The 27015-nt window shown below is 37.1% G+C and overlaps 1 protein-coding gene across 1 annotated transcript in view; it reads left to right on the plus strand.

Moving 5' to 3' along the window:
* ANGPT1 (angiopoietin 1) overlaps positions 1-24253 on the plus strand; it is a 169703-nt gene extending 145450 nt beyond the window's left edge. Inside the window, exons 8-9 of the mRNA XM_054192562.1 lie at positions 11474-11604; positions 21989-24253. Coding sequence (XP_054048537.1) covers positions 11474-11604; positions 21989-22149 — 292 coding nt within the window. The 3' untranslated portion in view covers positions 22150-24253. The remainder of the gene's footprint in view (positions 1-11473; positions 11605-21988) is intronic.
* The last annotated feature ends 2762 nt before the right edge of the window (positions 24254-27015 follow it).

Below are 27015 nucleotides of genomic sequence, written 5' to 3' on the forward strand. Positions count from 1 at the left end.
TTTTGTTTTATGCAAAATCTTTGGAATCTAAAGACATCATCTCACTGCCGGTCCTTGGTTTTGCTCTTATTTTTCTGCTTCTCTCTTATCTGATTCTTACCACTTGGTCTCATAGCCAACTGAATAGTTTGTGGTACTATATACTACTCTTGACCTGTTTTTCCTGCAGGGCAGGCCTGCGTGAGGGTTAGTTATCTCATTGCCTGATTTGTGACCTGAGATGTTATCATGACCATGGAACTTTAGAGAAACAGTCTAATATTAAGGAAGAGATCAATATCAATTAAAATATCACATCGATTTCTGCTCTGAAAGATAGTCCAAATCCTTGGGGTAGTGACTCGTTTCAGGAAGACTGTAGTTTTCTGCTAAGCTGCACCAATATTTGATTGAACCTCCTGAATTAAGAAAACAGTGAGGGTCTGGTATCCAGGTAAAAAAAAACCAAAAAAACCAAAAAAAACCAAAGCCAACTATCTCCACTTAGAAAGTTACTTGTATTGTTTGTTAACTTAAAAAAATAAAATAAAATACATACTTAATCTATGGAACCTCAAGAATTAGCCATGTGCAAAAATCATCCAGTTCAGTGACAGTGACTTTCTAATGAGAAAAAGCTTACATAGAATAAACCTCTGGATTTTCTTGTAGCAAGCATAGTAGTTTCTTATTCCAGTGAATCTGAAAGTAGTAAGAATATGTAATTGCTGAGAGCACAGATAATGGTTTTTTTTCTGAAAATGTTAGGATTTTAAGACTTCTAAAGTCAATTTTGCAAAAGGATATTAATGAATTAATAATAGGCATCCTTAAATAGGTTTTACTGATATCATAGCTTCAGGGAAATATTGGGGAAAAAAGAAGATGCAATTAGTTATATATTCTTTTTCATCTCTGCAAATGGAAAAGAAATGTCACATTTAAATGGCATTTTCACGTTCTAATTGCAACCAATAATTGCAAAAAATTGTCACTTCTAATTGCAAACAATAACACACAGCATAACAAAGTTTTAATTAGCATAATTCAGCAGTAGAGATGGACTTGTGGTACTTAACATTCTTGTAGCCTAACTATAGCTAATTTCAGCCATAAATTCAGCACACTCTTTACAAAGAAAAAAAAACAACCAAAACCCCCACAAAAAATCTGAATCAAACCTCTAACACCTCCTCCGAACCACATTGATTATATACTGTTTAAACACATTAATTTCCAAGGACCAACATATCTCAGTAAGATTTATATAAATTTTTAACATAGGTCTATCTATGATATTTGTAACTTTTACAGTTACTTATGATTAATTACTTTCAATTAAATAAGCTGTATGATAAATATTTTACTGTGGCCTGTAGATCGTATTTTTCAATGACACTGTGGTGTAAGAAGCAGCTAGTATCTCTACAGTAGTCACCAGAGTAAAAGTTAGCACTAACAGCATGCTGATACATGAAGTTTTCCATTTCTATTTTATCTAAAGCAGTTAATTAGGATAATGTACAACCTACGTGGATGACAGCGGGTAATTAATGTCACCCTCAGTGCAACTAAAGCGTAGATTTATGAAATCCGCTATTACAATATATCTGCATGGATTTCAACAAACTATATTTATGAGACTTTTGAAACTTCAAACATATTTTGGAAGAATTATTAAGTTTAAATTTTACTGGAGTTCTGTGGATCTCTTTTACTGGATTTTCAAACAGGATTGATCAATTTACGGATAAATAAAATTTCAAACCAGTTTTCAATGAACTTTTCCACTAGTTTCAATGACTGTAAAACAGATCCTTAAATAAAAAACCACAAACATCACAAAGTTCAACAATTCAGTAAAGATAAGCAGCAGAAGGTCTCATTACTTATACAAACCTTAGAAACTTTTAAAATATGAGTTTCTCTGGAGTGTCCCTGTATTTCTGTGCTGAAAAATCCCTCGAGAATCGATTTTGGCATTTCTGCTCTTGGCTTCAGCCAAACTCAGGAAGTGTAGTTGAGTAGGGAGAAAAAGACTTTTGCATTTTAAGTTATGTTTTAAGTTAACCAAATTTCTCTAACTTTGGCTTTGCCTGTGTCCTAGGCAAATGTTCAGATAAGTTCTAATTTTGCATTTTAGTTTTTAAAAAGTTCATCCATCTTCAATGCTATCAAAACAATTTGCATTATCATTTTAGTACATGTTCAGTGTTTATATGTCTGTCTAAAACATTGATCATCTCTAGTTATTTAAAGTTTGAAATTAATGCAGTCCCTACACTTTCTAAATTAACATATTATGTATTATAAAGCCATGAATCAGGACAAAAGTGGTAGTTTCTGTAGCAACAGGAAATCTTAGCATTTATATAGCTGCTGGGAGAGTGAGCTTTATTCTTTTTCTGTTGTAAGATTTAACTTTTTGTTAATAAAAAAAAATAATAAAGCTAGTAATTTAAACGTTTCATTTCAGATTTCCATGAGAAAAAAAAACGGGTGGGTGATTTTGTTTAATAAGTATTGTGTTGAAAAACAGTCTTAACAGAAAATGGTAGTATCAGATTAACGTATCTCTTCTGTGCTGTATTTGGTGAGAGATTAGAGTAAAGGGAATTATTTCTGTTCAACACATCATTGTGATAGTAGCCTTTAAATATGTTTCTCTCCCTGTTAGCAGTAAAAACCAGTGTTGCCGTATGTTTCCTCTCCATCACCACTATGTTACTGACATCAGCTGCAGACCTAGCAGCTCACACTGCCACAGCAACTGTTTCTGTGGCTTCTGTAGCATGTATTTCAAGTAGTAGAAGCATACGTTTGCTTGTTCACGGTCCAGAATAAACATATTTTTAAACATTTTTGTAAACTGTGACGAAGCACCATTTGTCTGCATGCAGCGGTATGACAGGCCATTTGCCTTATAGTAGGAAAAATTTCTCTAACAATAAATCTGGATGTCTTTTAATTATCCCTGCTCAGTATGCCTGTTCCCAATAAGTACAGCTCTTCAGTCAATTATTAAAGAAATTCAATATATAGAAAAAGCAAATTTATTGTATTATTTTTGTAAATGCACGTTCAGTACAACAGCAAGGCTCACTAGACTATTGTATAGTTTGCTGTAAGATGTAGCTGTGTTTCTTACTCAACGGCTAGGTTATGTTTGCTTGTTCACTGTCCAGAATATATATAGTTTTCTCCTTTGACCTGTCAGGTGTGCCTGGCTCGAACACAAGCTAAAATTAGAATGAGTTCTTCAGAGAGAAAACAAGCTTTTCTGTTAGTGTGCAGTCCCAGGGAGGGATCTCTCTACCCTGTAGTGTTCGTTGTCCCATAGACAGGGAGTACTGAAACAATTATAAAGGAAAACTGATAATTTCCATTTATTGTTGTATTTAATATTACCGTTTTATCTTTAAAATTGGAAGATATGTGTTCCTACTCTGGATATACTGAATTAATATTTTGTTGGCTGGCAAATTTCACTTGTCTCAACAGGAGAATGGGCAAGGAGTTGCAGTAATGTCAAATTTAATAATTACAGCAGTGAGTCATTGCTACAGAACAGCAAAGGAGAAATACAGAGGTCATCTTGTCTTACACTTTTCTTAAGGAATTGTGGGAGGAAATTATATTCATGTGCTGGCAGCAAAATATTAAGAACTAAATTAAAAATCTGTTCAAGTTGTCAGAGTTACTTACTGCATTATTCAGGTTTTCGACAGTTTGCAGAACCATCATGCCTACTGTTTGCAGAGTTACAAACTCTATTAGGAGTACAATAAAGTTAAGTAAAGAGACCATGAATTTACCACATACACTGTTTCTAAAGTTTGGATTAAAGTTAGGAGTGGGAAAAATTTAGTATTGTTAGGTTTTTACAGTTAATATTGCTGGTTTTCTCCAGTCAGACACCAGCTGTGAAATTCCCTTTCTTCTTCTCTTTGTGACATTCCCTTTCTTCTTCTCTTTGCTACTTTTATGTTGGTCCTTAAAGGACGGGCAGCGATAAATGTGGGGAATTGTTCTTGCAACTCAGATGAATGGGTTAGCAACAACTCAAAATTTGGTGGGACTAGTGGCGACTGAAGAAGTTTTTGTCATCTTCCACCCTATTTAGTCTCTTGAATTTCTCCAAAGTGTTTTTCTTTCTTTGAGAGTGACTTTTATTTTACTTCTAATGATCACTTACCTCATCTGGTCTTAAGTTCTTGTTAATTAAACAATCTTGATTTGTGATAAAATATGGCGGTTTGGTTTAATTTTTTTTTTGTTTTCATAAGGAGAATATGCACCACCCTAATAAAACCTAAATTAAACATTTTCCCTGAAAAAGTATGTTATGTTTAAAAAGAAGCTTTATTTCCTAACATAGAAAAAGGATGCAAATCCTTGCCTGCAAATCCTTGCCTGCAAATCCAGGCAATCTAGCTGTAATCTGAAGGACAAGAGCACCAACCATGATGCATTCTACTCTGCAACCCAGAACAGTTCAAAGTCACAAGGATCTCCCTGATCACCACAGATAGCTCATGCTCTATCTCTGATGAGGAGCTGGTCTTTCCACTGAATTTACAAATTAGTACACACAAGGGATGTTTCTCTTTATCCTTTAGTGGGAGTATTAAATGATGAAAAAGTGGAATACCAGGGTTAGGCTTCCCAGATAGTTACCATATTATATTTAGTTCCCTTTTTAACAGGATTTTGGCAAACGTTTTAGCTTCAGCCTCAGCCACAGCACTTTTTCTCTTGAGTGATTATTTAGTCCCCTGTTCACAATATGTTATCTATCATTAAATATTTGGAAGATGTCTTTATTACAGAGGTGCTTTTGCTATTCAGGGACAACTGTTACTATTGGGAGACTTCATGCTATTTTGTAATATGTTCAGGAAAAGGCACATTGGGAAACTTTACAAGGAGCCAACAACATTTCATATTACTTCTGTAGACATTACATTTTATTCATTAATAAACTAATTATTTGTGATCCCCAAATAATTAATCAAAGAATTTTTGAGAAAAAAATTGAACTTAAAATAGAGTTGCTGTCTGGTTTTGAGGCTGTTTGGGTTTTTTTTTTGGAGAGTTGTTTTTTACTTAGTATTATTACAATTAATGTCTAGAATTAAAAGAGTAACCTGAGGATAATTTCTTACTGGATCCTCCTAAATGGTTGCAGGACAGTGGGCTTTGGTTGACAAACGGACTGAATCACCTAAATATTATTATAAATGGAATTCAGTTGACCAACACAGCAATTCATAAAAATCTACCAAATTCAGCATATTTAGGAGTGGGTTTCATTTCACAAACTGAAGGTATTTAAAATTTAGATGTAAACATGAACCAGATGGAAGATGCAAGTTAAATCCCTCCTCAACCTCAGACATTTCAAAACTAGGGGACAAAATAATGGCAGTCATAGAATCATAGAACCATAGAATAGTTTGGGTTGAAAGGGACCTTAAAATCCTAAAGGGCTAGTCCTAAAGTCCTAAAAAACCTTAAAGGGCTAGTCCAAAGCCCTCCTGCAATGAGCAGGGACATCTTCGACTAGATCAGGTTGCTCAGACCTCCGTCCAACCTGACCTTGAATGTTTCCAGTGATGGGGCATCTGCCACCTCTCTGAGTAACCTGTGCCAGTGTTTTACCACCCTCTTGTAAAGAATTTCTTCCTTATGTCTAGTCTAAATCTACCCTCCTGTAGTTTAAAGCCATTACCCCTTGTCCTATCACAAACAGGACCCACTAAAAAGTTTGTCCCCAACTTTCTTGTAGGCCCCCTTTAAATACTGAAAGGTTGCCATAAGTCATATGGGTTTAACCTTTCACATGCCTAACATGGAGGACAGTCAGTGTCTGTGTATTTGTCCACACTTATCCGTGTAGACATATTCCCACACACCAGGTGTAAGTGGTGACCAGCAGGTTAGAAGAAGGACTGAGATGTAGGTGCTCTCCGCTCCTATTGAAGTTAGGAAAAAATGGAAACCCAATGAGGAAGAGGGCTCACAATAGGAAATTCTGGGTATAGGATTCTGATCCCCATGCATCAATTTTATTCAACTACCCTTTCCATCAAAATTAACAACCCTCCATTGAGGAGGAATCAGAATTTGGGATTCCTTTCTGCCAGACATGTGGAATGAGAAGACAGTAGAGAGAGACATTTTAGCCTGCAGAAAGAGACAAAAGGGAGGTGGGAATTTGGAGGCATCCCTCTGCAGTATTTCCCAAAGGCAAGCTTTGATGTGTCCCTCTCCATTCATCATGCAGAATCTTTTAAATCCTACTTCAAGAGTCCTGTTTCTCTCTATTTTATGGTTAAGAATCTTGGGCCATTACTCATGTTTATGAATTCCAGTCATGGAGATTTGTGCTCAAATTTTTAGGACTGTGGCAATGATGAAATTCGATCTTAACTCATTAAAATGCTTAAGACCATGCACACTGAGGTAGCTGAGATGGTACTCTACATCTCTTAATGAAGATTGTTAATATTTGCAGTAAGCTATTATGTTTTTTTGTTATTTATAGAAAAAGTACGCGTTACCCACCAACAAAGGTATGACTTCTTAGCTATTTCATTGAGAGACTGCTTTAAATGAAGGACTGAGTGATCTCTAATGACTCCAACAGAAAAAAATTAGAGAAAGAAGTAGCTAACATTAAATTCTGAGAGCCCTACAGACCTCTCACTAGTTCTAGGAAAAATAAATAAATAAATAGAAGTTCTAAGGTCAGGTGCTCCATATGCAAGCACTGAAGCATAAACCATTTCCTACACTTCTAATAATATTTAGCACACAACTTCTTCTACGTGGATTTATGATTGAATTTGTTTCTTATATTTTTTTAGTATCTCATTCTGTATGTTGTAATCTTCATAACGGCATGTTGCAGAAAAATAAATTATTTTTTTTGTAATTTATTTGGAATTATCCCAGGTTCATCTGTTAAACTCATCAAACATGGTGTGAACACAGCTAAGCTGTATATATTTGAGAGAAGAATTCCAGGTGATCTAATCACTTCAAAAGGAAAACTTTCTGGTGTAAATTTGAAATAGCTTTAGAACTATTCTTTCCACACAATATACCTTTGGTTTCAAGGGACTGCAGATAGTCAGGTTGTGTCACACAGTAGGAATGCTGAAAAGCAAAGCATGCTTAAGAGAGTTCTTCCTCACCATCTGTGTGTATAGATCCCAACCTGCCATTGCTATAATATGACATGGAAAAAATGCAGAGGGAATTTCTAACACTCATGCTAGATAAGAGGTAACAGTTGCAATTTTTTTTTTTACAAGTGCTGTTTCTTCTTAAATCCATCAACTAAGAAAGCTGCTAGTCTCTCAATGAGCATTGTCAGCTGCTATGTTCCTCATAGTAATTTTAGAATTTCATAAAAATGTCATCAGAAGTCTTCAAAATTTAATATACATATGCAGTATTTCTCTTTCTCCTACTTACTCCCTATTTACTTGCTAATGCTTATTTGTTGCTATTTTAATTCCAGTGTATACAGATGAAACAGACTTATTCTCCTTGCTTATTTGAGCATGAATTTGTTTTTCCACCTAATTTGTAAATATAAGCAGTGTTTCTATTGCTTTCCTTGATATTCAGAATTTCCCTGCTGTGAGCAAGTGGGAAGACTGGAGATGTAGTCCTGAAACTGCTCCTTGACTTTTGACTGGAATGAGTTGTTTTTCATTTTTAACTTCCTTTCCTTTGTCTCCTTCAAAAATAACTAAGAGCAACTCTACCCTGAATCACAATCTTTTCTAAGGGAGGGAAATTATGTCCTGGTAGTTATTCAGAGTTCTAGTACTATGAAGACTTGCTATCTCAAGCCAGGCATGTTCGGACCCATGTGGCTTGAACTGAAGCTCAGGAAGAACTGACTGCTTCAGGACTGATTTTGGTATTTTGATTGACACCTGTTACTGTGCAGTATCATTTTTTCCTAACTGTTGGGCAATGCCAATTCAGGGAGAAAGGCCCAAAGCAAGAGAATCACTGTTTCACCCTGCGGTTCATCTGTACACTGCCACAGTATGGTAAGCCTACTAGAGTTTATAGCTAAGCCAAGCTTTATCCTTTCAAAATCACTGGAGAGCTACTAGACAAATGGTGTTGAGGGAAATTCAAACATGACTGGCAAGATCTAAATCTGTGCTGAGTGAAATGTTTATAAAATATCAGGGTGGGAGTATGAGCTTGTAAATAATCCTAATGCCCTACCCCTTTGGGGAAAACATTGCACACCAAGTATTATTCATTTCCTTATTGTTTTCCTACATTATATGATTTTTTTATTGTACTAAGTGGGTTTTATAGTGTTGATTGTTAATAAAATGATCTGACTAGCATTGTCTGTCTGATTTAAGTAAACAGCATTTGCTTTTTATGCGGACTTTATGAGACTTCTGTGAGCTTTGGTGTTGCTGATGTAGTGAGGATGTATGGCCATTTAAAATCAGATTGCAAATATCATGTGACAAAGTAATTTTTCTATCAACACAACCTCAGGGAAGTTTATTTTGTTCTGCAAAAATTTAGGCACAGCTTGCAAAACAAGGCAAAAGTCCAATGAATGAAGATGGGATCAATTCCAGCCTTTTGTTTGTATGGAACATAAGCAAAGACAGATCTTAGAGTAATCTTGTCTAAAACAAGCATCCTTTGATAGAGTAACATGGTAATTATGGCCTAATTGCCACTGTGATTGGACAATAGCATAATGCGATGACCTTCCTGGATTCCTGTTCCTAAGTTGTTCCTTGTTAAATTTCTAAGAATCTTCATGACCTTTTATTGAGGCTCACACTTTGCCTTATCCATGTTTGTGCTATCCAAATGTATTTGACTATCCATGATATTTATATTTAATCCAAGAATTTTAAAATGTTTATGTGCGTGTACTTATCTATATAAAAAATTTACTCTAAGGATTAAGTCGAAAGGTATTTAATCATCAGACTCAGATCAGGTGAAATGTAACATTAAAATCAAATGAAGGTAGGCAATACAACTACTTTAGAAGGATAGCCCTGAGAGTTCTCTTTTCTTAATAAATTTTTGTTTTAACACGTTCATGCTTAGCATTTATTGTCTCCATTTTTAAAGATGGAGAAAGGACACATAGGAATAATTTTGCTGAAAGTGAGGTGAAGTTTAAGTCAGTCTGAAAGTGTGAATCTCAGACTCTCTAGAGCCCTGAGTGCTGCTTCTGTGCCTTCACATCTTGAGAGGGCTTGGTAACCTCACTGGGATATCCAGAAGAGGCTTTTCTGTAATGAATTTCCATGACAAGTTTAATCAGATTGGGTTTGTTTGGGTCTAATATCCACCCACAGATGCATGCAAGACAAAAAAAAAAACAAACCAGCAGTTATGCACTTGATTAAGGAAAGCTGCTGTGTGATGCCTGTGTGCCCCTTCTCCTCCCTTTCATAAGCAGAGCTCCAAACCTGAAGTTCTGTGGGAGAACTGGGTTTTATTTAAATCTCAGTCTGGGGGACAGGCTCTCCTCCTCATCTCAAGAAAATGCCAATGGCTTAACTATTACTGTGTAGACTAGAAGGGGTTAGGGATGCTCTCTACTCCTACTGGTAACACTATCTTCCATCTAAACAAATGGAAGAATGACACTCTGGTAAAGGCATTTATTTTTTTATTCATCCAAAGTCATTGGATAAAAATACAACCAGTGACTCATAACTGCTGTCCTTGTTCACTGTGTTTGTGGGAAAAGCTGGGGAGGCATTTTCTAGGATACCACTCCCAGCTGTAAATCCCAGAGAGAAAGAGGCATCTCTCCTGCTTTATGCACTTAAGCCTTGCTTCTGCTCCCATGGCTCCTTATGCATTTTGTATTCCGTATTACAAAGATATACTTGCCCCTCTTCAATAACCGTAAAAGAAACACAACTGATGTTTCTCACCTTTTCTTCAGTGGAGAACTCTATCCCACCCAATATCAAATCATATTCTTGGTTAGCCCTGTGGCTGATGTATTCCTGCCTGTAGAGCTTCAGTGAGACAAGTGAGGGTTGCTCCTTCCGCTCTCTCTTGCTCCAGTTGCTAGGGCTTGCTCCTGGGATGTAAGGATTATGGCTTCATATTTTTCCAGTGGGCACTGAGATCCTGTCTCCTCCTTCCTGCATAAGAAACTATTATGGCAAAGGATATCTTCCCCTTCCAGCAACATTTTATAAAAAAACCCCAAGAACGTACTGGTCAGATGTCTGATGCAGGTAGCTATGTACAGGAAGTAGTTTTTGCTGTGAGCATCCATCTCCCAGTGATGTCTGTCTCACAGAGATGCTTAAGCAAAGGCAAGGAAACCACTGTGTGTGACCTTCCTCTTCTCTCTTCTCTCTTCTCTTCTCTTCTCTTCTCTTCTCTTCTCTTCTCTTCTCTTCTCTTCTCTTCTCTTCTCTTCTCTTCTCTTCTCTTCTCTTCTCTTCTCTTCTCTTCTCTTCTCTTCTCTTCTCTTCTCTTCTCTCCTCTCCTCTCCTCTCCTCTCCTCTCCTCTCCTCTCCTCTCCTCTCCTCTCCTCTCCTCTCCTCTCCTCTCCTCACCTCTCCTCCCCTCCCCTCCCCTCCCCTCCCCTCTCCCTCTCCCTCTCCCTCTCCCTCTCCCTCTCCCTCTCCCTCTCCCTCTCCCTCTTTTTTCTCTTCAGCATTTTCCTGTGCATGTCCCTGCAATTGTGAACCCAGGACAGACATGCACAGGTCCCCAGTGTTTCCTTGCTGGGACAGAGGTACTTCATTCAGCATCCCTGCGGCAGGCACACGTGGTTTCGTGCCTTACAGCACTGAGTACCACAAATGCTCTGTTACTTGCTGGAGCTGGGCTCAGGCTCCTAGATCATGGTTGTGGTTTCAACTAGTTGACAAGGCTCCTTAAGAAAAAGGATATTTAGCATTGCAAATCATGAAGACTTTTGTGGCTTGAACTCTAAGTTATTCTTCATTCATCACTCAGAGACAGCTTTGGCAGAACTAGGTTGCTGGCTTGTGCTGTAGCTAGTGGAATTAAAAATTCTGAAACTGCTGAAATCCTCTTTCGAGCCCAGGGATTAATAATGTGGCTGCTGTTAACTGGGAGTGCTGTTTCTGTGCCACAGTAAAGAGACCAGCTACTCAAATACTCAATTATTCTGTCAATGCATTCCAGATCTCTGGGCACCTCTCCTCTTTTCTGTTTGTGACTCCCTCCTCTTTGTTGCATTTTCCACTGCAGATTCCTTGTACTCGGTTCTGCTCTGGGGCAGAGACAATGTGCTACCACAGATACATTGAAAAACCCTGAATGTCCCCATTTTACACCTGAAACAACAAAGAGATTGAGCCAAAACACACGACATTTGTGAATTTTCTGAGTGCACTTCATACAAGGCACACCTGATGTGGAAAGATCTGGATCTTTTATTTTTCTTTTTAGTGACGCTGATTGTTTTCTCTTGCTGTTTCAGGCTTTATTTAAAAGGTCACAGTGGAACAGCTGGAAAACAGAGTAGCCTGATCTTACATGGTGCTGAATTCAGTACAAAAGATGCTGACAATGACAACTGCATGTGTAAATGTGCTCTCATGTTGACTGGAGGTAAGTACAATTCTGAAAATATGTGGTACATTGATAGGAATCTATTCTGTTTTCCTAAAACAACAATGGATGAAGTTGCATTCATCAATGTGTAAGTACTGTGTGAAAATTCCTTTTATTATTATTACTCCTACACTTTTCTGTATATATATTGTGGTAGTGCCAATACCTCAAGATTCCTAACAGCAGGGAAGGGATTACTCAGAGATGCAGTCAGTATACTTCTGCACTGAAGCTGTTACAACAATGTCAAGGGCGAAAGCATGAGTTGGTGTTATTGTTGAGGCAAGAAAGGCAAAGTAAGATAGAGAAGCTAAGAGATTAAGAAGGGGGAAAGAATTTTGTGAGAAGTGTGAGAATCAGACAGAAAGAGAAGAGAGAAAATGCAAGGAAATAGATAATAGAAGGCAAAGTTTAAAACCAATCAGAATCTGGACTTGCAATATATTATCTGTCTCACTTAGGGGTGCGGTTTTGTTATTGAAATAATTATGATTCAGCTTTCTATCTTATACAAGCATAATACATATATACATATATGCATATAGACATAGTTAACGTAAAGGCTCATTCACTCACCTGTGAAAGACTAGACCTGCAACCCCATGTTCAAGTTGTGGCACTTAGCTGTTCTGGGCAATTTAAAAAAGTATCCTTAGTGAGCCGAGCTGAACTGCAGAAGGAAAGAAAGAAAAGTCGAGGTCGGGGAGAGCACAGAAAAGGTATACTGGGACAGTTTAAGGCACCAAGCCAATCTGACTGCCAGCAAGTATATGACTGATATTTGTCCCCTACAATGTGGAGGAGGAATATCTGAGATTGTCTCCCCATACAGACACCTAAAGCTCTGCACAAGAGTGAGAACTTTCTCTGGCATATGATACTTATTCCTGTTCCCTGTATTGGTAAGCTCATTTTTATCTCTAGGAGACCATATTAAAGCAGAAAGCTTAAAGTGGGATTCTTTTTGTTTATTGACTGTACGATCAAGAAAGGCCCTTATCTTCACATCTGATCATCTTCAGAGACTCTCCCTTAGTGATTTCTAACTTTCCTGGAAAAAGTCTTGTATCATGTAAATTATTCAGTATTTTGGATCAGACTGTTAAACTGCTATTATTTGTGGTTACTGGCACTTTGACTGAATCCAGGTCAGGCCACATTCAGGCGTATATGAGCCTCTAAAGCTGTCATCTGCTAACAGAAGATGGTTTCCTATCACTGGGAATTTTTATCAAGTACACAACATAGCTTCTCATTCTCCTTTCCCGATTGGAAATTACCCAGTTGGAAAAGTCTTTAAGGAACCAATTTTTCAAAATTTTCTAACTTCCTCTAGTGATCTTATTAAAAGTCAACACGGGAAACTTCTTCCAGTAGAGAGGTGATCAGACACTACCTTTCTATAAAAAAAAGAAGCTAACCAGGTAGTTCTGGAGACAGATAATGGATAAGAAGTCAATACTTTATTTTAATTAAAACTGTTGACCTTTCCCTTTAAAGACCACGCTAAATTAAAGTGTCTTACTTCCAGGGCAGGCCAGGGTCTAGTGAGAAGCTCCTGAACGTGAGCAGTGTCTGTGCAGAAGTGCAGACTCATTCACGTATCCGAGCTGCCTGGAAATACCTCTGCTCCCAGACAGCTAATTCTGGGAGCCGAGGGTTTTGTTTATTTTCCTGCCCTGACTTCTATGGCAGGTCACTGCCCCGCTAAGGTCAGCCTGCTGTTGAACAACCATTCCACAAGGTTCACATATATTTTGCTGCAGCAGTCCTGTAAATCAGCAGGAAAACCACATATTGGAATATACTGCTAGGAAATGAAAGGAATAAGGAGGAAGGGGGAGAATTACCAAATGCTGAGGAAACCACAAATAGAACAAATCACTCCAGAGTAAAAGGAGATGCAGTGAGCCTTTGGAGACAGATGAGTCTAGCCTTTTGGAGAAAGGCTGTATAACACTGAGTAATTTGTAGTTCTTCAAAAAAAGTAAGACTTTAATCACGCTAGAGTTCTCCTCAAACACTCTGCTATGGTTTGCTCCTTGAAATGACTTTCTCATTCCTTGACAAATATCAGAAATTGAATTAAATACCAAAACATTTGTTTAGTGAGTAGATTTCAGTTTTGTATGACAGACAAAGACTAATTAAGAAAAGTAGCAATGATAACAGGTTTTGGAAAAGGTCGTCTTTTTTCCAAAAGATATCAGACTCTGTTAGTTTTGGCAACATCACAGAGAGGTCTTTAATGATGAATGATATGAAATCTACAGGCAGGTTCCTAGCTATCTTGACAGTTTGGGTGATCCTGTTATCTCTATGAGGTGAACTGAATATATTTATGTCAGGAATACAGGCTGAGATAAGCTGAAGCTCAAGACTGTGATATGGTTATAGTCAAGACTGAAAATAAAAATGTAAGGAAAACACATTTCTCTCTGTGATCTTACTAGTCGTCAGCTTTATTTGGTCTATATCAAAACTATTATTCTTTCTCCTCCTTTCTCTCCTCCCTTTTCCTCAGAATAAGAAATTAAATACTGGGAGAATAATACAGTAGCATCAACAGAGTCTTGTGTGTGTGTGTTTCTTGTCCTTTCAAGAGCCATGCTATGCTACTTGACTGTATCTTAACATTGATTTTAGGGAATGGCTTCAAAAGTACATGCATGAGCTGGAATCTTAGGCCCTGTAAACTTTACATGGTAATTAAATGTTTTAACTGCTTTTTTGTGCCTTGGAAAATTTAAACTGAGCATGCTTGGTTTACTTCAAAGGGAGACAAAGCATATTTATTCAAATAATTTATTCATTTAACCTTATCATTGGTCAAAATAGTAAAAAAAAATTTATATCATGAAAATACATGTTAAGAACTGGTACAGTATCTCAGGCTAGGAAACTGAACAAGAGGTTATATCCCCATATCATTTCAAGCATTACTCTGAAGAGCATCCCAGTGAGCTACATACACAGCTTGTTGCAACAAACAGCACTTAAAATGTAAAAAACTGTCACGTGAATGAAGCACTGAGTACATATCCAAGGCGCTTCCAATAGATTTCCAATAGAAGAGCAGTTAACATCTCTGGATCACATTCGTGGGCACAAGGCCAAGTTAGAGCAACCCGCCAGGATACCACCTGTCAGCTGAGCCCCTGGAATTGCTTGTGCAATTGTTTTCAGTCACTGGAAAGTGACTTATGGTAACTTGGCCCACAGTGAAAGAGTCTTAAGGTGATCTGCTTTGTCTTGCATTGGCTGCAGTCTGAGATGTTCACACAGGCATTTACCTTGCTTTAGGTAACAAGCTAAACTTCTGATCCCTGAAACAGTTTGACAAAGTGATGGGGAGACTTTCTAGATGTTTTGCTAGTATTGAAACACCATAGAATTATTGAAATAACTTTTTTTATTTTACTGTAAGCAGAGGTCCATCCAGCCGTAGTCTCCTGTCTCTGACTGCAGTCAACAGCAGATGCTTCAGTACGGGCATAAGAACAATGCAAATAAATGATACTTCCCCTGGGTATTTTCTCAGCATCTTTTGCATCTCAGGGGCTTCCTCGAGTCAGAGATAGTTCCCATGTATTTAATAATCCTCAATAGATTTCTCATCTATTAAGTGAGAGACTGTTTAATGGCAATCTCAAACAGTGGTGCACTCTTTGCCTGTTGTTTCACTGCTTTTTTCTCCAAGTGGTGAATTTTATGAATCTTTGGCAAGAATGCTATGGAGGATTCTTGTCATGACTTGGAGGAAGGTTCTTGGCTGAATATAGAAATCTGTCCGTACATGATCTATCTAATCAGAAAAATTCAGTTTCTCTTATATTTTGTTTGAAACAAAATCTTCAAAAGCAGCAACCTCAAAACACTTAAAAGTATCCAGTGTGAACCCCTCGATATACATCTACTTACATAGGAAAGCATCAAATTTTGGGTTTTATGCATATTGTTGCTTTCATAAAGAAGTTATTTATAAAACACCATTAATGAAGTATCATTTATATTGCTTACATTTTGACAGAAAAATATAACCACCATGCAGATAAGAATTGATTGGAAAATTATTTGATTTATGCTGGAGATATTAGAAATATTTCATTACACATATGACTACTCAGCACTTTTAACAAAATCATTACTGTATTCCTATGTTTATCAGGGTTAGGTATGGACAGTAGCAATAAAGTATTAGGAGAACACCAAGAAGGGACTAACTTAAAAATTTTTCTGTTGATATATTTAGAAGATCATAACATGGTCATCAATCTGCAAGTTTCATGTTATTTTTATCTCATAAAAAGGTCCTTATAAAAAGGACTGTGTTATCCAGTTGATATGAAAATATAATGCCTTTTCATCTCATATCCTGACAGCCAAATTCTGATGTAATCTTCAGAATGACAAGTACCAATTGCTAAGTGGTAGTCTGGTCAATCTAATGCTCTAACAAATCAAAGACCACGGGCCTGGAAATTACTTCCAGAGCTCATTTAGTTCCTTTCTAAGACAGACTCTTCTCTACCTATTTATTTCTGTCTTTCTGTTTATCTTCAAGATTTGTAGTGAAAGAGATTCATTCTCATAATATAATCTGTCACTGAGTTTCTGTTACTGAGTTTGGCTAACCTTAATATAAGAAATCTTTACATGTTGACTAAACTAATTCTACGATAATTTAAGTAAGATCCATCTTGTCCTATCCTCCACCACTGGAAAGAGTAGACCATTCCTTTGCAAATCTTTGAAAAGCTACTTTTTTCAGAAACTTTTTTATGAATTTGAGATCACTGGCAATCTGTCTTTTGAATTCTGGACTAAACAATTCTAAATCTTTCCTCTTACATTCACTCTTTTGAACTCTGTCCACTGGATCCACACATAGCTTGAGGTGTCATCCAAAACTGCACCCAGTCTTCTAGCTGAGAAGTTACCAATGCAAAATCAAACAGAGCCTAAGTATTACCATCTAATTTCTTTAAAGTACAGAATGAAAAAAAACATTGAAATCTTTCATAAAATAAATTATGTCTTTTGAACAATGAAGACTATTTCAATATTTTTGCATTAGAAATAGTTCTTATTTTCTTTGCTGCCAAATGCACTAAATTTTATGGACAAACCCAAAGGGCTAGAAATAAATACTGGCTTTTCATAGGATCCATTTATCCCATAAACTCATACAAATGTACTGTTCAAACATACTTTGGATCTTATTGAATGATTGTATTGATCTTACTGCATTTGGAGGCATTCAGTGTACTCCAGAGGGAGGGCATAGACAGATGTGTAAAGAAAGGGTCTGCCATCAAATGTACTGGGTTTAGACACCTATTCTTTTAGTATGTAAAAGGTAACTAAGAACTTCTCATCAAACCTGAGTGATCATTAGCAAATTCCCAATGCACACTAAATTTACAGTTCACTCATGAATTGATGAGCACTAGGTTCCTAACAAAGAGTTTTACATACATACACGCTTAATTACAATTTATACAACAAGCCAAAAGAGAAAAGCTGTTAACGTTGGCATAAAAAAAGCCTTTTTTATGTTGCTTTTGTCAAAGAAGATTCTATCATATAAAAATTATATTTATGACTTCAGAAAACCATTATAAAAGACAGCTATGGTTTTTTTTCTTGTAATATCATTACTCATTTGAGCAATGCTCCTTTATTTGGTATATTTTTGCAAGACCTTGTAGAAATTAACTCAATATACATTCTTATTTGACCAAAGATATAGTACAAGCAATTCTGTGAGGCTGAACTGTCTGGTGATAGGTGTCTGAAGTAGACAGAAGTATTCAAAATACATTTATTTAATGAAAAGAGCTGATATGAGAGTCAATAACTTCCCAGTGGTAACAGCAACACTAATTAAAGACCAGAGCATAACAGTTCACAAAGAGTGAGCATGCCTTAACTGCTCCAGAAGAGCAGCTGTCTACAATGGGGATTCATGTTTATTTGTGTAGCTGAACTTTCAAATAACTTATCAATGTATTATCTAAATTATTTTTTTGTTTGGACAATTTACTTTATGACCTAAGGACTTTTATTGCAAACAGAGGCGGTAGTGCTGCTTGTACTATACAAATTATGAGAGGTGGACTAACCTCAAAAGACTGAACTGACCTTCAGTTCAAATAACCAATTGGGGACTTCTTGATCACAACAACTTGAAGAAACTACCTGTGTTTCTGAATAAAAGCTCTCTTAACATTCTCATGAAAGCCTCCTCTCCACCACATTAGTCACTTCAAAATCTTGCTTCAATTATTATTTCTCATAATGTCCATGCTTCATGATTCTCATGCCCGATTCAAATAACCCATGGAAGTCATTGCCAAAATTATCTCTGATGTTAAAATCTTACTGCTATTCAGAGAAGACTTGATACTTATTTGGGAAAGCCACTACCTTGTAGTGAAAAATAAACAAGATTCTTCATGGGAGAAAAATCCTGTGAACTCCAGGGAATAGGCCAACATCTAACTACTGGGAGTCTTTCCTTGGGTCAGACTGTCTCACAGCTCTGGAGCTGATTTATTTGCTATTTTCTGCAATGACAGTGCTGCAGGTATCTCTTTCAGAAACCTCTGTGTTACATTCCCCCACTTCGTTATTACTACCAAGAAAGTCACTGCTTCCCTTCCTCATTCCCCCAGTATACAAGGCGTCTGAAAAAACATTTCCTTTGCATCCATTCAAAGATGCGTATTTTGGTGTTGATATATGCAGTAGGAAGTTTTGTGGTAATCTGAGGCCCTATGTGGAATGAAGAGCTTTTAGAGGACTTCAGGGGAGGATGGAGAGAAATAATCTTATGGAGGAAAAAAAACAACAAAACACTTAAAGAAAGAAAGACTTTTTAATGTAGTATTAGGAAACATCTTTTGAAATATTTATACAACTGCACTAACAAGAACAGTATAGTAGTAAAAAAAAGGTGCTCATTAAAACACATTTTGAAAAAAGTATTTATTTAGAAGAAATCTATGATGAGGGATTCAAGCAGGTCCTCACAAAAGTTTTATAAAATTTTGTGTTTCTTTGATCATTCCTTTTTTAACATAGATTTTGTAGGGCACCGCTGAAAACCTTCTCCCCAAAAAGACCATTTATGCATCTATTGCTGTTCCTTTAAGATGAAATGGTGACTAGCACAGCTTGCCATGTCTTCATCCCAACACCATAAACAGAACCCAGCTGCATCTGTGTTCCAGCTTTGAAAAATGAGGATTAGATTTTCTCTGTTTAACTTTGTCTTAAGTTTCTACAAGATTATACTCTGGTTACAGTAAAACATCAGCTGTACGGCTTTCTCTTTCTTTGGTTATTGCCCCCTTAGGTATAACATTGTAATCAAAGGGAGGTCAATTGCATCAAAACAGGAGTTTGCCAGAATTTATCTGGCATAAATTCTTCCCTCAAGATTTCATTATGAAGTGTTACTTCTGAAAAAAGCCCACTAAGTATTATCCAAAATCTAAGAAATTACTTTACAAGACTAGAAACATAAATTACATGGATCTGAATACAAAGGACAGAGTAACCACTGGATCCGAATGCTGATCACGGTCAATATCATCTCAGTAGTAGTAAGGCATGGTTTAAAATACCTTCATAGAATACAATTATATAGGTAGATAAAAGGCTAACCATTGAATATGATGAAATTGGAAGATTCACTCGGGCCATGCACATTGTCTAAAAGGAGCTTCTCACAGTTTAATTCCATTTCCAGAAGTCAGAGTGGAAAACACACTGAAAATTTAAAATTCTGCATTTCAGTCCACGGTGACACCTGCAGAATTCAGTAGCCACTCGCTAGATGATCAGTTTGCCACTACCAGTGGTGCCTAAAAAAGGTTTGTAAGGGGTCCTGGGAAGATTACAAAGCTGTGATGTGCAGACTGAAATAACATTTTAAAATAAAGTGGCATTTAACCAACAAAAGCAAAAGCCACCACTTGATCTTTATGATCTTATTTGCCTTCATACATAAAGGCAAATGTTCAATAAAACCATATTACATGGAAAGATGCCTAAGACATGCTAAAGATTCACCTAGCCTATAGGTCTTACTATGAAAAACACTCAGCAGAAATCTTTCTGACAAATAATGCTCCTAGCCATTGAGGTTAATATCTTTTTGACATTGGGAATATTAGCTCTTTGCCATCTGGGGATTCATTCTGCCTTCCTCAGTCTGAACTAAGCGTCTTTCTGTTATATTACATAGATACCATGTAAGGTGTTGGAGAGAAAATTCTATTCCCATCAAGATATACAACAAAACTCCCCCTGCTTTCAGTGGATTCAGCATGTCACCTAGTTTGTCTTTGTCAGTTTGTATTCTGTAATCTTGGTGTTGCCAAGTTTCATGTTATTTTGAGTTCTCCTTAAGACTCTAACTCCCGTGGCAATCTAAAATTCACCTTAACAAGATCCTGGGGACATGGACAAGAGACTTGACTGATTAATTTCATCTTAAAGCAACAATTTAAAACAGTTCTGAAGATTCACACTGTTTTTCACCACTGACTCCATTTTCTCCATTGGTTAATGACATATATACATATCTTCACTGCAGAAGTCTAAAGGTGAGATGACTTTTTTGCATACAGTTTGCAACCAAACTATGCTTCTAGCATATTGGAATTTTCTGCGTTCAGTCATACAGATGGTAGCAAAACCTCTGTCATTATTAGTAATATTCACAAGTACTTGATAAATATTTCTTGTTTATTTTCAGTGCTATGTTAACAGAGCACTTACAAAGGTATGGCTCTATATGCATTTTCTTTGGCAGAAAACTCAGGTTGAAAAGTTCCTGACCTGTTATGCTTCTTTTTTGTCCTAACATCTCAGCTTACTATTGCTTCAGTTATGCCAACACAACTGTTCACAAGGTCATTCTGTAAACCAGATTTCTGGTTTGCCCTCAGAAAGCAATTCTGTGTCACCTCAGTTCTCAGAAGAGTTTTACAGCACTGAACTAGAAGCACAAGCATCTGGGCAAGACATTTCCCTGTCTTACCAGTAGAATAAAATGCATGCAATTGCACACAGAGTTCAAAGGATTAATGAGTAGGAAGCTACATCTTGCTGGGAAAGAACAGTCAGGGTAGGGGGACAGAAAAGGCAGTTAGCAACTTTCTAAGCCCAACACTGATATCAGTCAGTAACATTTTTAATATCTTTTTGTAGTGAACGATAGTCAGGTAGCTAGTAATTTTCTGCTGCCTGCAGACATGTAAATAAAATGCCTACAAACACCCTTTTTTTAAAAAAAAAAGAAGACTGAATGGACATTTGTCAGTTTTCTAGGTGCCAGATGGGAACTTGCCTAGATGCTTTGCAGAGAAGTGAACAAATCTCAAACTGATCTGAGTTCAGACCCTCCCGACACTGCTGCTGACCCAAAAGCATTTGACATATTTCAAGATCAAGATTAGGAGGCTCAAGATTTAATGTAGGTTTCCACATTCAAAACAGTAAGATTAAGGATTGAATGTCACTGTTCTGGCCCAAGCTGTACGTGCAATGGATATACCTTGATTGAAGCTGGCCATACTGTCACCTAAATGCATGCACACTCAGGTAATCACATAAATCATCCATCCATGCACATCCATCCATTCTGACTAACTGTCAGCATCCTACAAGGTTATAATTGTCTTCTTCACTTAGTCCTTCCATTCATTTGCTGAGTCTTGTTCATAAATTTATCATAAGCCTTAAAGAAAGATCTGTCTCCTTGTACACCATTCTGAATACTGATTATCCATTACTGTAATCTTGTAATTACTATAACAGGGCAGCACCACCATGCTCATAACCCATGTTTGCTAAGAACATCTAACCTCAGAGCAAAAGCAAACTGTGTGAGCAATTGAACAATCACAGTTGAAGCAGCAGAAAAGGATCAGAAAATAAAATTAAAACATGCTTACACTCAAAATAACCAAACAAGTGAAATCATGCAAAATACTTATGAATTATAGTCTTTTTCTGAGGTTTACATGAGATGGGTTAAGTGTAATACTGTCTAAACATGCAAAGCGGTTTATTTGTCGTTGTTGTTCTTGTACTTCACATACTGCATCTAAAAACAGAATGAGTTAGGACTTAAATACTTTTCCAACTCTGTAAATACAACTGTGCACTCTCCAGCACCACTGGCTACAGAATGGCACAAAAGAGCAAAAAAGGAAATATGAAAATACCCCCACACACACATACACACACACACCACGAGTATTTAGGAGTTTGGGAATACCAGAATTTGCTAATCAGCTAAACCTATAAAGCAAAATAAGAATGCTTAGTGCACTTGCAGTTAAATTGTTTATCTTAATGGTTTCAGGGTGGTGGTTTGATGCCTGTGGCCCCTCCAATCTCAATGGGATGTTCTACACAGCTGGGCAAAATCACGGAAAGCTCAACGGCATCAAGTGGCATTACTTCAAAGGCCCCAGCTACTCCTTGCGCTCCACCACCATGATGATTCGGCCCTTGGACTTTTAAAGGCATTCAGCAGTGGATCCCGGAACAAACCAGGATGACGCTGCCCTCAGCAGCACGGCTAGCACAACCTGAAGGTAAAAGGTGAAGGGCCTCTTGAAAGCAACGCGCATGGGTGGTGCAATGTCGCTTCATTATCACTCCATAACCTGCAAAAACTCTTCAACAGTCACCCCACGTTTTGATGACTGGGTGAGGCTTTGTTTAGAAGAACGTGGACGCAGTGGGTTTCCAGAGAAGAACAACCGGATCTGGTTATTCTGCCTGAATGTGGTGCTCGTCAGAGGATATCTTTTTTTTGGTTTGTTTTTTTTTTTTCAAATAAGAGATGCAAAAACATACTAGATTGTTCAGTAAGAGCATCAGAATTTGAAGAACTGAAATGTATCAACCACAGTCTATTGAGCAGAATGTTATTCATCAGTGAAATACCAACATTATAACCATGAAAAAGGACTACAGAGACACCTTTATTAAAACTCAAAGTACTCAAGGTGACCACTCCAAGTATTGTTTTTCTTAAATGAACTGAATTTGAATGGTGGATGGATTTATGTTAATCCGAGAGTCATATAATTTGTGCAAATATTAATTTTTTCTTAAATCCTTTAAGGACATGTTTCTCATAAATAATCTGAGTCAAATGTATGAAGAATGATAAGGGTAATAAGCATAAATTCTTCACTTGCTCTGCAGTGGTAAATCAGATAATTGGCATAATCCCTGAGCTAAGATTTATAGTGTGCTAACAAAAGTAGCTGTGTTTTGAGGTTTTTCCCTTCTTTCATTAGAGGCAGTCTGAATGTCATACAGAAAAATTAATGGAAGGTTTAAAGAATGTGAAATATTATCCTAAAGAAAATATGGGATTTTGCATGGAATATTTCCATCAAAAGTACACAGGAAGGCAAACTGTTAGGACATATAAAAAAGACATAAATGCATAGCTTAAGGCAATGGATTCATTTTACAGTATCCTTGCATGTGCGCAACTTATCATTAATCATTTTACTTTTTTTTATTAAATTTTCCTTTCTTCACTGTATTATTACATTTTTGTGAATATCAGAAGCATGCCAGTTCTACCCAGTTCTTAGGCTACAACTATAAAAAATACTCATCAGAATTGTATAGAAAATAAAGAATTGTGAACTTGTAAATAGCATGTTTATATTTCCTGTAATGGTCATTTAATTTGTACAGGCAGCCCTGACCCTACTCAAAGGGTGCAAAGCCTCAAGAGGATATAAATATTAAAAGAAATTTAGCAGACTGCTTACAGGTTGCTAACAAATAATTTTGTTATATTAAAGTAGCTGGGTGACCCATGAGGTTATAGACACAGCTCTTTCCATTTACAGCCCTTGTGATTAAGTCATATGAATAAAGTCCATTTGGGAGCGTAGCTTGCAGTCATTCTACTTCTGCTACATATAAAAGGAAAAAGCTTACCCTGCTCCCACTGAAATCAAAAATAACATTCTCATCCATTAAATTGGGACCAACATGACATGCAAAATTTGAACGCGGTGAGTTTTTTGCTTGTCTGTTGCTTTGTTTCATTCATTAAACTGTTCTGAGATCAGACACAACAAAGACCTGATTCTTTTTTAAAAGAGGATGATAACAGAGAAACTGCTTTGCTTTTTTTCTTTTTTTCCCTCTTGTTTTTTTCCTTAGCAGTTTATTTCTATGAAATAGAAAAAAACTACTTGGATTTTTTTAAGCACCCCTTCTTAAAGATCACAAGGCCTCACAGAGTTCTCTGGTTTTGTTACCATTTGATGTTTGTTTGGTTTTAAGTGGGAAGATCTTTGTTTTTGTGTATTTGTATATATTTATATATATATTTGAAATAATCTTGCCTAAGGGTTAATTTGCTGTTTTCTGCTGAATAAGTTACCAAACTACTCCTTACTCAGCAGTTTCTTCACAGAGCTGTTTTGTCTCAGTTTCCAGCAGTTTTTTAAAATGGTCTTCATTTATGTGCCAAATATGTGGTCCGTCTTCCTCCATATTCTCAAAAGATATATTTTTGCAGGTCTCCAAGTTAGGAAAGCCATTTTTGCAGATCCTATTGCAAAAGGCAAAACACATTTAAAAGCAAAAGCATGATATTTACTGTTTATTTATCTGGGTTTGAAAAAAAATGTGGATTTGGTTTCCTATCCTTTATAATAAAACATTTTAAAAACTTGCGGAGTCCGTGATTTGCTTTACTTTGAGTATACCTTTCTGTGACAGGCTGACAACATTTTACAAGCCACCATCTCTCCTTGTAAGCAATATTAATAAATTTAGACAAAGCCCAGGAAGCGAGTCTAATTAAAGTTTATCCAGAAATTAATATTTCTAACCTTTCAAATCCATATTTTGGTATTTTTTATTCAATTTCCTTGATTAAAATTGTGGGACTGTATTTATCATTTTAAGTTCAAATCATACAACACTAAAATAAAACGTTTCTTGAATTCCACAGGCCAAGGTACAGACTGAAGTGTGATGGGTTTTTCTCTTGCCTTATGGCATGCTCTTCTATCAGTCCGTTCAATCATGTCGCATGCCAGTGACAAATGTCCAATGATCTCTTAGCCAGAAATGCCTCTTGCTCCATTTGTATGCCTTTTAACGCTCCGGGGATCAGTTTTAACATCTCTTTGTAGTCAATTTATCCTCATTTTCTCAGGAAGTTTTACGTAATTGGGGTTCTTCATTGTGTTCATTCAGAACAACCTAGCTTTTTAAATCAACACTGAAGCTGTGAGGAACTACTTACATAAAAGCACATTTTGCCCCTTAAGTTGAATGTGGATGTACTGCATGAATCGAAGAGTTACAGTTAGTAAAAATGGTCTTTCTGGGTTTGATTTCTATTAAAATGGTGCTTGCCTTGAAAGATACTAAAAAAAATACTCAATAGCAATAGTGACTTTACTATTTACCCTTCACAGGTAAATTTCACCTCTTTCATAAAACAGGAACACACAAAATTTTCACAAATCAATAGATGTGTTTTCCATAGCGTACAGATCCTTAATTTTTAGTCTTCTAAGGCTAGGTATGTAATTTAAATGCACACTTTTCTAGGTGCCCTCACATTCAGTACTGGCCTATTAAGTAGCAAGTCATCTACATTTATAATCATCTGTAAAACAATCATCTGTACAACAGGTTCCCAAGACACAGTTCCTCAAAAACCCCTTCCAGCTATAATAACAACTTTCTTCTCTGCAGACTCCAGCCCTGAACATGCCTCGAGTAACCTCGATCAGGATTGGCACGGCACTCGCTTCTCCTTTGGGAAGAACAAAACTGAAACAGCAATCACAACAAGAGCTCAACTCTCTAGGTAGGATCAAGCCTAATTTACAACCAGACGGTGCTGCAGTCGTGCCAAAAGGCATTCCTACCTGCCTGCTTTTACATGAGCTGGACAGCTTGAGGAGAGACTGCAGCCGATGCTGCTGGCGTTGCCTGGCTCTGACTCTGAGCCGTGGGGTGCCTACAGACACGCGCGTCTGCGCACACGCACAAATACCTATGTTTGACAAAAGCACGGCCCAGCCTATCAAAATGACCTTTTTCAAATTTTATCTGGAGGAATCGTAAGCTCGAGTACAAAAAAAATAAAATACCAAAAGCACCAAAAATGAAATAAATAAGTGCAAATGCCAGCAGGAAGGGAGGATTAAGGGACAGCACGTGGAAGGTAGGGGAGCAAGAGCAGGAAAAAGAGAAGACAGGGATATGTAACCGTCATGAAGAGAGGGGAAAAATCAGACAGACAGGGAAGAGTTGAAGGGAAGGGATAACTACAGGAAAAATAGGCACATAAGCACACAGAGGACCTTTTTTCTACTTAAACAGAAAGTAGCTGCTTTGCCAGGTCAACCCTAGGGGTCCCAATAGAACCCCAGAAGAGTAACTCATAGGCATCTGCTTCAGCCCAGTAGGAAAAGGAGGGAAAAAACTTCTGAAACAAGGAAAACTGGAGAATCTTGATACACTGAGATGGGTAAGAAAGAGTCAGGGAAGAGTGAGAAAAAGGCTGTTACAGGGTAATACAGCCAGGAATGCAAAGGAATAAGATTAGGAAGCTGAGGTCAAGGCCAGCACAAGAAGGAAGTCAGTCTGACAAAAAGAGTATGGAGAAATGACAAAGATGAAAGCACAGGAAAAGGAGGAAAAAGAAGAAGAATTAAACAGAGGAATCTGTTAATATATTTGTTAAAGGAGAATGAGTATCCAATTAATCTTCCAAAGGCAAAAAGGAACAGTGTCACTATTGCTGCTTTTATTTAATATTTACAATGCAATGGAGATATATTGACATCTGGTAAAATCTAAAGCAATACTTAAAAAAGCAGCCCCTTCTTAGAGGAAGAAACAGTCTGAGAAACAGTTCATGCTTTTAGCATGAGACAAGAATCCACCAGTAGATAAATCAGTCTTGGATAATATTTATTCTTCCAGGAAAAGATGTGGATCTCCATCCTTTTGCAGCCCTCTCATGCTTATATTTAGAATCATTGTCTGCTCAAAAGGAAACTACAAATCTCAGACCTGATCTCATTCAGCTGCATTGTCGAACCACTGGTTTGTTTTCTTTTGAGTAATGGAGCAGAACTCCTGGGTGCGTGTTTTTCTCTTTTGAAGCAAATCTTTCTTTTTTTTTCTTTTTTCTCATTTAAAAGCTTCTGCTTTGGAGTTCATCTTTCATCCATCAGAGACGATTGTTTAATCTCTCTTTGATAGCTTCACTTAGCGCTGTTTGTTCTGTAAACCCCCCAAGGCAAAATTCTCCTCCTGGACTCGGGCAGTGTCTCTTGTCTCCAGTATTCTGCTCCGCCTTCATGCAGAGCAAGTATC

The sequence above is a fragment of the Rissa tridactyla genome, chromosome 2 (assembly GCF_028500815.1).
Source record: "Rissa tridactyla isolate bRisTri1 chromosome 2, bRisTri1.patW.cur.20221130, whole genome shotgun sequence".
NCBI lineage: Eukaryota > Metazoa > Chordata > Aves > Charadriiformes > Laridae > Rissa > Rissa tridactyla.